This window comes from Melozone crissalis, unplaced genomic scaffold (genome assembly GCF_028551555.1).
Source record: "Melozone crissalis strain CALT ecotype California unplaced genomic scaffold, PUWL_Pcris_2 ptg000045l_1, whole genome shotgun sequence".
Classification (NCBI taxonomy): domain Eukaryota; kingdom Metazoa; phylum Chordata; class Aves; order Passeriformes; family Passerellidae; genus Melozone; species Melozone crissalis.
Window position 1 is genome coordinate 23,930,422 of NW_026535823.1, and position 13,011 is coordinate 23,943,432.

At 47.2% G+C, this 13,011-nt stretch overlaps 1 protein-coding gene across 1 annotated transcript; it reads left to right on the forward strand.

The window, feature by feature from the left end:
* Positions 1-1,768: 1,768 nt before the first annotated feature.
* Positions 1,769-12,811, forward strand: NASP (nuclear autoantigenic sperm protein). Its single transcript, XM_054286066.1, has 15 exons — positions 1,769-1,899; positions 2,635-2,685; positions 3,462-3,572; positions 4,072-4,152; positions 4,298-4,395; positions 5,123-5,971; positions 7,748-7,830; positions 8,712-8,788; positions 8,919-8,992; positions 9,945-10,133; positions 10,348-10,514; positions 10,910-10,963; positions 11,056-11,127; positions 12,012-12,143; positions 12,640-12,811. Exons 1-15 carry the CDS (start codon positions 1,838-1,840, stop codon positions 12,691-12,693), a joined length of 2,154 nt encoding a protein of 717 aa, XP_054142041.1. The 5' UTR covers positions 1,769-1,837; the 3' UTR covers positions 12,694-12,811.
* Positions 12,812-13,011: the final 200 nt, after the last annotated feature.

The following is a 13,011-nucleotide window of genomic DNA, read 5'->3' on the forward strand; positions in this document are numbered from 1 at the left end:
TTCTCTCTCTTGCTTGTCATAGTGCTGGGTTTCAGCTCTGACAGTAGCTCTGATCCTATCACAAAAACCACAAGAACTTTTCAGCAAGTCTTGCAGGAAAACATCCTGCTTTTCCCGTGAAGCTGTCCAGTGTTTCTTTACCAAAGACATCCATTTTGAGTTCTGGAAGGTCACAAAATTAGTTCCTAACTGTACAATAAGACTGAAGACCTTTCAGAGCTCCCAATGTTTTAATGTTGCATTTTTGGCTGCTGCCAAAAAATGTCTTTGGCTGATGCTGAGGAGAGCTGCTCCTGTCTCCTGCTGTACCACTGAGCTGCTGGTAACTTGGGGTGAGTCATTTGCCTTTTGTGCCTGTTTTCCTACTGGCCATGTCTCTGTGTTCCCCTGGCAGGGACTAATTTGCTGAGTGCTGATGCACCCTTGGAACTCTAAGCACAGTTTTCTTTTGTGTCAGGCTCGTAAGGAATTGCTGGTCATCTGAGCACAAAGGGCATGAGGTGTTAGTACCTACCTGTGCTCTGGTGGTGACACTTTCTGTGGCCTTAGTAACATCAACACTTTATTTTACTCTACCTGTTAAATAGGACTAATTTTTTTCCCATAGTAGTAGCAAGCAATTAGAAAAATAGTATTGTATACTAAATAGTTCAAAAGTTAAAGAATTAGACACTTTAATTTGGATACCCTCATTTGCAATAGGCTTATAGCAGATCTATGGATTCATTTTGAGTGTAAAGCCTTCTCAGGTAATTCCTGCCCTGGGCCTCACAGTGTGCAGCTGAACTGCAAAAAAAAAAAGAGTGACACCCATTTATCACTCCTTGTAAACCGCAGGCAAAATTTCAGGAACTGCTGGTCCTTTGTAAAATGTTTCCTAATTCCGGATGAATTTGCCTCAGTGCAGGAAGCCATTGCACCTCATTTAGGATTCTTTACTAGAATGGATATTTTCTCCTGAGGAAAATTAAATTCTTGTTGTTTTTTTTAATTGTTCTACTCAAACATGGTGACTTTGAATACGGTTCTTTTAGCAATCATTAGGTAAGCAATTGTAGTTTGAAGGCACTCTGCAGACTGCAGTCATCCTGCCAAGGACCGTGGTTTTTCTTGCTTGCTTCACTTGCATGTTTGCTTGTTTAAATAAATTCTGTACTCATTGTATGACTTTGAGACTTTTTCCCTCCCTCTTATCAAGGCCCCAATTAACTTTGTCCAGTTATTTCTGTGAGCAAGAGTACCTAATTGGGCTGGGAGAATTCCCAAGAAAAGCACGTGAATGCTGTAACTCCGTGACCCCCACACTTCCCAGCTCTGTTCCTGCAGGGAGGGACAAAGCAGGGTTGAAGCCGGAGAACTTTTACCTTGAAATAGCAGAACCTGGAGGTCTTGGTGGCGGGCTGTGCTGTGACAGGGCAGCGGCCATGTCAGCCCTGCCTGCTCTTGTGTTCATGTCTCAGGGGAGAACCGAGCATCTGCGTTAGCTGGGCACACACCCGGGGTCTGTTCGCCCGGGCCGGGGCGCCAGAGCCTCGCGGGCCCCCGGCTGGGGCTGAGGGGATCCCACAGCCGGCCTGAGGGAGCGGGACTGCACCTCCCGGCATGCCCCGCGGGACCCCGCCTCCCTCTCCGGCACTACACTTCCCAGCGTGCCCCGCGCGGCGGCGCCCCCGGCGTCCCGCGGCGGGGCGGGCGCGCAGCGTGCCGGGAGCGGTAGTCCCCCCGCGGCGCGCGCGCGCCGCCAGGCGGGCCGGGGCGTGTCCTCGGGGGTATATAGGCAGCCGGAGGGGCAGGGGGCTGCACTCTGCCGCCGCCGCCCCTCTCTCCAGCAGCTTCTATGCAATCCTCGGCCATCGCCGCTCCCCCCTGCATTGAGCCCGCGCCGGCCTCCCAGACTAGGTAGGGCCGCGCGGGCTGCCCCGGTTACGGTGTGTGCGTGTCGGGGCCGGGGGGCATCAGGGGAGAAGGGGGGCGCTTCGGGCCGCCGGGTACCGGAGGAGATGGGGGGTAAGGGGGCCGGTGGGCCGGATTTCCTAAGAGGGAGAGCCGGGGGTGCTGGTCAGGGTGGCGGAGCTGCGCCCCCCCTCCCCCCCCTTTCCTCCTCGCCGGCAGTGGTACCTGCGTCCCCCGTCCCCCCCTCGCCGTTTCTGGTACCTGCCTCCGCCGTCCCCCCCCCGCCGCCGGTGGTACGTGCCGCCGCCCCGCTCCTCCGGCGCCAGCTGGGCCCGCGCGGCTCGCGCGGAGCCACCACGTGACCGCTGCGCGGCCGCCGCCATCTTTGTTGGGGGCAGCCGACGCCGCGGGGGGGGGGGGGGGGGCGGTGTCACGTGACCGGCGGCCCGTGAGGAGCCGCCGCCGGGGTTTGGCGCCAAGGGCGGGGGGCGGGGCCGGCGGAAGGCGGGAAAGGCCCCATTGTCTGCGGGGACCGCCGGGCCGGGGCTGACAGAGCCCCTCGCAGCCTCCCCTCGAACCGCAAACACCCGACCCAGGGGCCTGGGCCCGCTCCGGGTGCATCGGCACCTCTGATCCAGGCTCTGGTGCTGCTTTCGCACCCCTGAGAGCTCAGCTGGTGCCGTGAAATGGGTGGCCGGCTCTGAACGTCAGTAAAAAGAACGTTCGATTTTCTGTTTGCAGGATGGAAGAGGAACTGGCAGCTCCTTCCACATCCACGGACAAGACAGACAGGTGAGATGGGATTTGGAACTGTCAATTTGAAATAACACAAGATCCTGGAGTTACTGTGTAAAATGCGAAGGTCACCCTTCATATTGCTTCTTTGACTTGGCGTTAACTCCCATGTGTGATGTAGGTGCTGAAAACCTGTGCTCATCAGTGGTTTGCACACATCTAGTGCATCAAGGCCTTTTCAGAGACTGATACCTACAAAAATACCAGCTGTTCTTGAAGTGTCTGGGTTCTTAATTAGTGCTGGAGAGGCACAAGTATGTAGCTGGCTTGTGATAGATTGTATTCCTCTGGGCAGCTCCTCTTGTCCCAGTGTGAGATGCTGGGCTGGACCTTCTGGAAATGAAGCTGTGCAAGATGCCCTGCATTGAAACTGACACTTGCATCTGCCGTTCTTCTCAGATGCACCATGCTGTGCTATGATAAGTTTTAACTTGAGTTTGTTCTTCTTGATTTAGCATTGGAGTCTGGAGCACTGGTGCTCTGTGGTGTGTTGGTGTGTAACTCCTAAAGTATATTTTTTAGCAGCCTTTGTTACAGCAGATTCTGATACTTGTTACAGTGATTGGATAAATTTACCTGTCTTCCCCTTTATTGGAACTATCTGTTGTTCAGTTTTACACAAATAAAAACAAACAAATCCCACCTACACTGGTAGTTCCAACCACTGTAATGCATGCAACTCTCTATTCCATAAAGCAGACTAAGTTTTGAAAGCTAAAATTACTGTGAAAATTGACAGAATCCTTTATTTGATTTATTCCCCCTTCCTCCAGTATGGATGTGGATGGAGAATCAAAGAAACTGTTGGGTTTGGGACAGAAGCACTTGGTAATGGGAAATATTCCAGCTGCTGTGAATGCATTCCAGGAAGCTGCAAGCTTACTGTGAGTAGTAGAATGTTCTGTGTGTTTTTGCTGGGCTTGGGCTTCAGCTTGGCTGTTCTGATGTGGATTATGCAAGAAAGACTGGGATTTTTACCTAACATGTTTATAATTTATAATGTGACTGTGGAGGGGACAAACTATTTGAAGTCACCCAAGAGTTGGACAGTGCTGTAGTTGGTGTACATTTAGGTGGCTTTTGTGATAGGCATTGCCAGCAGAGTTCCCTAAGGAGGAAAAGGGATTTGATAGTTTATTATGCAGGTGTTTTCTCTAGTAACTTGTTCACTGGTCTTGGTCAGTCTCTGGGAATGATAGTATTAATTTCCTCAGTTGGGTGTTTGAGAGCCATATGTAACTGAGAGAAGCATTCAATATTTGTTTAAAGCAATGGGAAACCAGCCAAGAAAGAGATCTTTTTGTCTAGCAATATTTAATGTTGAAGTTCACATATCCAAATCTAAAGTAGGCACAGACAAATAATTCCTTATTATTTTTGTAGGGGTAAAAAGTACGGTGAGACAGCGGATGAGTGTGCAGAAGCTTTTTTTTATTATGGAAAATCTCTCCTGGAGCTGGCAAGGTATGGTGACAGTTTGTCATTTGGTGAAGAGTGTGTCTGGTGTGACAGGATTGCCCTGGGTGGGATGGGCTGGGGTGTTGCAGCTTGTGCAGTTCAAATAATGGTATTAAATATCCGAGGGATAACAAACTCCTCTTCCCTTTAGAATGGAAAATGGTGTGCTGGGAAATGCCTTAGAAGGTGTGCAGGTGGAAGAGGAAGGAGAAAAAGCAGAAGAAGACTCTGCACTGCCAGCTGCTGATGGTATGTAAAGCTGCCTGCCCTGTTATGGAGGCTCCAGGCTGTGTTTTCTTGTTGGAATCATCCAAATTTAGTCCATTGGTATCTTGGGTAGCTTGAATCATTCTATTGAAACTCTTGGCAGCCTGAATGGACTCTGTTTCTGTTTGGTTTTTTTTTTAGTCTTACTTAAAGATGAACAAAATTTGTAAAACATCTGTAAGGAGCTGGTCACTGAAAGCATGTGTGAAGGGTCACCAGGTGTCTGTGTCCTGAACACTGCATTCAAACTCGCTTTCTTAAGCTTCACCGCTGACTCCAGCTGCTTTGTAACCTTGTAGCAGTGCAGTGTGTGTAGTCCCAGAGGTCAGTCTCTGTACAAAGTCCCAGAACAGTGGCTGTTTCATGCTGCCTGCAGCTGGAGATGATACAGGAATTCCTGTCCATCCAGACTGTTGAAGCACTGGCGCCTCTTGCTTAGCTGTGACTAAAATCGCTGCACAACCGCACACTGCTTGGGCGGCCGCTTGCAATGCTGCAGTCTGGGGAAGGGGAAGGGGCTTGCTTAGATCAAGCAGCTATGTTGGTTGTCTCCTAATTCCTTGTACTTGGAAAATGAAGCTTTTAGGAGTGTCATCCAACTTGGTAACAAACCAACACACTGGAGGGTCTTGAGGGTGGTGTTGGCAGTGCCCGTTAATGTCTTTATCACTAAACTCGAAGAAATGTTTATGCTTCCTCAATCATGTAGAAGAAACAAGGGAGGAGTTGAGAGAACAGGTTTATAACGCCATGGGGGAAGAGGCCAAAAAGTCCACGGAAGAGTCTACAGTGCACTCTGAGAAGGGAGTCAAAGAAGAGGATGCTGAAATGAAAGAGATTAAAGAAGAACCCAAAGAAGCAGCTGCTGACAAGGATGCAAAACTTGAAGAGGCTGAAGAGAAGACTGAGAATTCTGTGGGAAAAGAAGAAATTTCAGAAGAGCAGAAGAAGCAGGTGCCTGTGAAAGAGGAGGCAGCTGTGGAAGAGAAGGAGGTAGAAGAAGAGCATAAGGCAGTGCCTGAGGACAAGGTAGAGAAGGCAGCTGAGGAGAAGGAGAGAATGACAGAAGTGTCAGACAACGAGGCAAAGGCAGCTGGGGAAGAGGCTGATGAAGCAGAAGTGGCTGTGGAAGAGAAGGGAGAGATGGGAGAACAGGCAGCAGAAGCAACAGAAAAAGAGCCAGCTGTGGAGAAGGGAGAGGCTGTTGAAGGGCAGGCAGAGACAGCTATGGAAGAGAAGGCAGAAGCACAGGCAGCAGCTGCTGTGGAACAGAAAGAAACTGCAGAAGGGGGTGCAGAGGTGGCTGAACAGAAGGCAGAAGAGAAACATGAGCCAGTAGAGACAGTTACAGAAGAGAAACCAGATGAATCTAAAGAGACAGAGTCCTCAAAGGAACCTGTGCCCACAGAGGGCAAAGAGCCACCTAATGACATGGAAGAAAAGGCTGAAGTTGCTGCTAAGGTAGAGAAAGAGGAAAAGAAAGGTGACCTGATGGAAGAGGGTGAAGGTGCTAAGGTAGAAAAAGAAGAGAAAGATGACCTGATGGAAGAGGGAGAAGGTAACACTGAGAGGCAAAAAGTACTTGTGGGTGGATGACTTGATGGATTTGGCTAACAATGGGTAAAAAGTGTTCCATTCAGAATTTTCTGTTTGCCTTAGAACAAGGAAAAGGCACAGTAAAGGGGCTCTTGAAGGACTTTACATACAAGTAAAGTTTCAAGGAATAGTGAATAGTCTCAGTTTCTCTAGACTAACGCTTAACTAACTGCAAAGCAAGTCTTACTTGAAAGTAAACTGACAGCCCTGTGAAATGTGTAAGTAATGGCTAGGCTGGTGGAGAATACTGAATGGATGTTCACTTGCATGCATCTGGGTGTATTGCACTAACCTTCACATAACTGCAAAGCACAAATTTCTCTGGTTTTAGCTGTGTTTTATTTTAAAATGGTGGTGAAAAAACAAGAACAGCTGAACACATAAATTTACTTCTCTTGGAGGAGAGGAACTCTTCAACTGAGTCTATCATGGTCATTACTAGTGAAAATTTAATTGGAAAATCTAAACTTGATTTGCTGAAGGCTTATTGCTGTTCTAGTACAGTCTTCTGGGGTTCCAGCTTCTGCCCTGCTTCCCTGCTTTATTATAGCTGTTGGCCAGGCTGTGTTGCAGCAAGACTTGCACCCTTTGCTGCAGCAGTACTTTGTGGCCTTAGTGGGTCTGTGCCTTTTATTGCACAAGTTAATTGATGAACTGTAATTGCAGCTTTGCTTGCCAGTAACTCATCTTCACAGGCAGTGCCTTACTTCAGGAGTGGCAAATGTTCAGACTGAACAGTTCTGGAGCCTGGAAGGATTTGTTCTGCTGAGCATAGTGAACACTCAGTGGTGGAGCAGTGGCCTAACAGCATCTGTGTGGAGGGAGGATGACTGAAAATAAACTAGGGGTAGTTATCTGCTCCTCACCCTCAGTGCTGAGAGGCTGCTTATGCACACGTGCTGCTGCTTTTTGCCCCAACTCTGGCAATGTGAGGACCCTCTGGAACATCCTGGTCTGGATGATTCATTCCAGACTCCTCCCACTACTTAAATCTTAGCATCCTGATATCTCTTCTGTTTACCTTTGTACAAGTGGCTTCATGTTCACAGGTTTGGCCCTCTCAGTGGTGGGTGTGTGCTGGGAGTCAGACAGTGAGTTCACAGGCTCTCTGTGTTCTGGAATAGCCAGAGATGGTGATACAGGAATTGTGTGACTTCAGCCTGCAGACCAGCCAGTGCTCTGAAATTATTAGCCATTTTCCTTTACTGCACATTTTCCTAAATGTCTTCTGCTGGTAGAACAGATGACATGGTGATTCTGCACAGTGTCAAAAGTTAAATTAGTACTACACAAGAGGAGGTTCTTTAACATTGATACTTAAATGCCTAACATAAGGATCATGAACTGAGAAACAGACTAATTTGTGTTCAGCTTGGCAGCTATTTTGCTGAAAACACTTTCTGTAGCATGAAGTTTAGCAGCTGGCCTGTGCCTCTAGGGCTGCTCAAAATCTTGTGGCTTCAGTGAGAGCTGACAACAGATTGGTGAGAACTGAATTCTGTACAAGTTTCTGTTGTTGATAGTAAGAAACCCATCTTATGGACTGCTTTGGTCTACAGTGCTGAATGGTTTCAGCAAGATGGCTGCTTGTGCTGAGACTTTAATGTATCTGTTTTTCTTACATCACACCTCTAACCTGTCACTGGAAGGATAAGGGTTGGATGTAACACACTGCCTGACTCCATGTTGAGCAAGCACAGTAACCAGAAGTGTCCTCATGCATCTACTTGCCTTCTAGAAACAGAAGAATCTGAAGAGGAAGATAAAGAAAATGATAAAGCTGATGATGATAAGGAGAATGAATTGACAGTGGAAGACAAGGTGAGGTTGCTGAGGTCTGACACCAGTGCTGGTGGAAGGATGCAGTATTAGGCCTAAATATGATGTTTATGACCTTCTAAAAGCTCACTTTGTTTCATTTAGTTCTGTGTAGGAAAATACTTCTGAAGGCTCATATTACCTAGGAATGGCCAGTGTTGGGCCTTGTCTGCATTGTAGCATCTTGCTCAACTGTGTCTGTAGACTTGGGTTTGTTCAGCTGCTCTGGCACAAATGCTTGTGCTGTGCTGAGGTGACTTGGCCTGGTGGTGCAGGGGCAGGCAGGGAGAGCTGTTGCAGCCTGTCACTGGAGTTACTTGGAACAGTTAATTGTCTGCTTGTCCAGTCAGCTGTGATTAGGATGGGAATGGTTTGAGAAGTGTGGTGCTCCTCAAACCTGAGATGTACATTGATGTAGCAGTCAACACACCTGGAAAAATCTGCAGCCTTGTAGAGTGGCACTAAGCATTCAAGATAACTATCTGTCCCTTTCTCAGACTATTCTAACAATGCTCAAAGGCTCATTAAAAGAAACTGGACCGTGAACTTTGTTTGGTTCATCTAAGACAACCTTAACCAAGATCTTGGGATAATACTGGTGCTTGGTGCCCTGTTAGTTCTGGAAAAAAATTAAAGCATATCACAGAATAATGTGAGTTCATATTCCATTGAAACATTTTTACTCCAGGCAAAGTCTTGGTTGATGCAATAACCTCTTCTGCATATTTTTTCTTTTTTTTTTTTTTTTTTTTCTTCTAGTGGTGAAATGTTCACCTCTTGCAGAAACGGATTCCTTGATAACACTGGTTGGGAATTTAAGGGTGGTGTTTGATGTGGTCTATGACCAAGTCACTTAATCTGTCATGCACTTCTGGTCTTTACAGGAAAGTGAGGAGGATGAAATTGGCAATCTTGAGCTAGCCTGGGACATGCTGGAGTTAGCAAAAGTCATTTACAAAAGGTAAAGACTAAAGTGCTAATTTGGGTATGTGCCACAGTAACTCAGTGTAAATTGGATGGTGGCATAGCCAGTTAGAGAACATGGCATGCTCTGATCAGGATTTGAAAACTGTTTTTTCTTCTGGCTGTAGACAAGAAACAAAAGAAGCTCAGCTCCACGCAGCTCAAGCTCATCTGAAGTTAGGAGAAGTTAGCATTGAATCTGGTAAGTAATGTTAATTCTCACGTGCAAAGTGTTTGGTTCTACTTTCTGTCACTGGGTTTTGTACTTTAAAATGAGCAGAGGTGAGTTAAGGCTGTCAGGATGAGAACAAATTAGATCATGATAGTTGCAGCCGTGTGAGAAGCTTTGGAAGTAATGGTTGGTGCCTCAAATAGGATAGTCTGTGCTTTTGCAGAGCAGTGGAAAAAATGTTTGAGTAAGAAGCAGTGTGTTGCCAGCCTTGTGTTCTGCTTTCTGAAGTGACCAAACCTTGCTTATGAACTTGAGAGACTTGCTGAAATTGTCATGAAAAATAGTTGACTCTTTTAGACCTTCCCAAATCCTAGGTTATAGTCAGGAAAGACTTCTGTGTTACACAGCAGAAAAAAGGAGTGGGAGGGAGATCCCAGGTTTGTGCCTTGTAATGACTCACTTGCCTTTCATTTATAAATGTATTCTAATCTTGTTAAATCCACATGTACACTTTCTCTGGGGCAGGGGTTGGAAATAACCCAAGGGGTTTCTGGGCCAGGGCTACAGAACAATGGTGGTGTCTTATGTCAGTGGAGCACATTTGGGGAGAGCTTGGCAGGAAGGTGGCACTGTCCTTGCCTCCAGATCCGTGTTGCAGTTGGGACCAGTTACAGTCAGTTCTTGGTAGAAGGTAAAGCAGGAGGATTTAGTGCCTGCTTTGACTTGGCTGCTCAGTTTTCTGTGCTGAAATTAGACAAAGCACTTGTGAGAACCAGAGGAGCTGGCCTAGATGGTGTCTCAGGGGAGGCAGAGTTGTCACCTGATGTTCTGAAAGCAGCCCAGCACTGCTGTGTTTGGTGGTGGTTCTGTTTGCAGTCTGTATAATGTGTAACACAACACCGAGTAACCAAACCAGGGATTACACGGTGCTGCTGTGGATAATCCCTGAGGTTTGTAAGGACCTTGGGGCTTTGTCCTGCAGAAAACTACACACAGGCAATAGAGGAATTCCAGGCCTGCCTGGCCCTGCAGCAGAAGTACCTGGAGGCCCATGACAGGCTGCTGGCAGAGAGCCACTACCAGCTCGCCCTGGCCTACCACTACAACAGCGACTTCGACGAGGCCGTGCTGCAGTTTGGGAAGTCCATGGAGGTCATAGACAAGAGACTGGGTACGTGGAATTCTGAAGCTGCTGCCTAGTGAGTTTTCACAAGGCAGAGCAGTGGGGTGTGCTCATTGTCTGCTGTCGTGTTTTATCCGAAAGGGGTGAGACTACACTGAGGGCAGAATTGGTAAAACTGTTTGTTAGCAGACAGTTGCCTCTGGGTGTTATCTGGGCAGTTACTTTGTCTCAGAGTTTTGCTCTGATAACTGTTTCATCCCAGCAATACTGACTGAGCGAATAAAGAAGGCAGACAGTGGGTCCCCTGAGGATGAGAAGGAGATAGAAGAACTGAAGGGACTGCTTCCTGAAATTAAAGAGAAGATAGAAGATTCAAAGGAGTCACAGAAAAGTGCAAAAGTAGCTGAGCTAGGACTGAAAGCAACTCTGGTGAGTGTCCTGTGGTTTCCTTTTGACCCAACCCTTCTTCCAGTGGAACTTGGAATAAATTAGTAATGGGAGGAGCTCAGACTTATCAGGGACTGGTGGTTGCTCACAGGTGTTACCAGGCTGTGGTTGTGAGAAGGAAACTGAGGCAGCTGAAGAGGATATTTACTAAGGGCCCTCATAGTAATTGTTCCAAACTAAACAGGAATTTGATAGGCTTCTGTGGCATTTCATCTGTCAGGGCTGGAAATGATGGGTCAGGCAGATGTGGAGCCCACGTTGCATCTGTCCTGTACAGAAGTGCAGAATCCAGTATTGGGATAGGAAGGACTTGGGCTTTCCGTAACTAAGTTCACATGTATTGTCTGCCACAGTCTGTTTTTTCTACTTTTCTTAAGGTTGGAACTACATCTGGCTTTGCACAAAGTGAAGACAGTGGTTCTGTGTCCACAGTAAGTTAATCTAAAATTAACTTGTTAATTCTCATCTGCTCTAAGGATTGCTGGTTGTGTTTGCTCATGTGTCAGTGTCTGTCTTGTAACAGATTCCAGTAAGGAAAGGAGCTGATGCTGCATCTCAGTGTGTAACAGACATCTCTCATCTAGTCAGGAAAAAGGTGAGTCCAGAAATTACTTGTTAAACAAGGGGTTTGTTGAAGTACCACTGGCTTGCTCTTTGTAATAGGATTTGTCCTAAAAGTATGTTTTATTAACTTAGGTGTATAATGGCAAAACACTCCAGGAGTAAAACCAGTAGTGTATGGAACTCCTTTCCACTGGGAACCAATCAGTCCATTCTTGGAGGTTCAGCACCCTGCCTGTCCCAGGGTGTAAATCTGATCCAGTTGTGTGGCTTCTGCAGGCGTTCCCTGAACAAGAGTTTCCTCTGCTGGGGACCCTCAAGAGCAGCAGGGTCACCTGCAGATCCCAAGGACAAGGCAGGCAACCAGGCTGGGCTGGGTTCCTTTCTTTCCAAAAGGAAATTGGGACTTGGACTTCTAATAAATAGTAAAACCACACTGGTGGTAATTATAAAGTGCCTCTTTAAGAGATGAGATATTGAGAACTGGTTCCTTTATGTGTTCTCTAGAAGTGTTTGCTGATAAAAACTAATATCTTATAGGTGATACTCTCAGTTTTATGTTGCCTCTGTTCCATTGGTCTGTCAGTTGAGGTGTGCCTGGAGTGATTTGGAGCTGCTTTAGGTGATTTCAAATGTTGTAGATGCCCTAAGTGTACCCTGGAACAGTTACAGGCTCAGTGGTTGCACCTTTCTTTACCAGACTGTAACTAAAGATAACTCAGCTCTGGAGCTCCTGGCACCCAAAGTGTCCCTGGGGTCTCAAAGCTCTGGTTAAACCCCAGCACTGGGGAGTCTGTCCTGAGCCTGGCAAGCAGAGGTTGGGTAGATGATGTGCAGTGACATCTAATGCTGAATTTCTCAAAAAGATTTAAATTTTGATTTGTACTTAGTGGACATTATAAACAATTTTGTCTTCAGAGGAAACCAGAGGAGGAGACTCATCAGGGAGACAATGAAGCCAAGAAATCTAAACCAGAACCAGCTGTCAATGGTGGTGGTGGGGACTCTGTCCCCCGTGGAAATGAGGTTGCAGAAAAAATGGAAGAGGAGGTGGGCAGCTGAGCCAGGAGTCTGGGCTGTGCTTTTTATTTTATTTCCCCCCTCTCTGTTCAGGGATGGTTCTGTGCCTGGTAGATGTCCTGGTTTTATTGCCTGCTGTCCCTCACAAGGTTTCCCAGATGAGATGAAGACTCTTCCTAGTGGGCAGGATGCATGTTGTGCTGTGGTGCTGACCCTGTGTGGGCTGGACAGACCCAGCCATGAGCCTTGTCCCCTGTGGGGTGGGACAGAGACAGGTTCTGGGTGCTTTTTGCTGGGCTCAGCTCCAGCAGAGGGTCTTCCCCCAGTTTTTCATGTTCCTGGGCTTTATTACTTACCCCTGGGCTGCACTTGTTGCTATCAATGCTTGAGGGTAGTGTTGGGCTCTGGACTGGCAAAGTTCACATAGTTAAGTCTTCAAATGACAGAACCCTTGGGCTGCTGCATGAGTTAGTGCTGTAAGACTGTGTCTTGTCTTTTAAAAACAAACCCTTATCTTCTCTTTTAGACAGAGAAAAGGCCACAAGCAGAATCAGGGGCTGCAGTTGAAAGCACAGTATGATAATGATTCTTTAACCTTGGACACTCCTCTCCTTACAAGGAAAATGGTTTTGTATATAGTGTATTTTTTCACTTTTTGGCAACTTTTGTATGACTTCAATAAAGATTGTAAGCAAATAGTCCCTATTTTGACCTTTCTGCTGTGACAGGTTCCAATTCTGCTCCTGGCTGTCCCCCTGGGCTGCAGGTCTCAGCCCTGCCCCACTGCAGGGCTCATGCTCCCTTTCCTTTCAGCATTTGCACCCACATCTGCCTCCTTAGGAGCAGAGGTTGGATGGGCCAGGCAGGGCTGGCTGCTGCAGGGAAGGAGAGCATTGCC

Bases quoted from the DNA above. Each gene is read 5' to 3' on its own strand.
- NASP (XM_054286066.1), top strand. From the start codon at position 1,838: ATGCAATCCTCGGCCATCGCCGCTCCCCCCTGCATTGAGCCCGCGCCG. The intron at 7,831-8,711 runs GTGAGGTTGCTG...TGGTCTTTACAG, and splicing joins AATTGACAGTGGAAGACAAG to GAAAGTGAGGAGGATGAAAT. The intron at 8,993-9,944 runs GTAAGTAATGTT...TTTGTCCTGCAG, and splicing joins AGAAGTTAGCATTGAATCTG to AAAACTACACACAGGCAATA.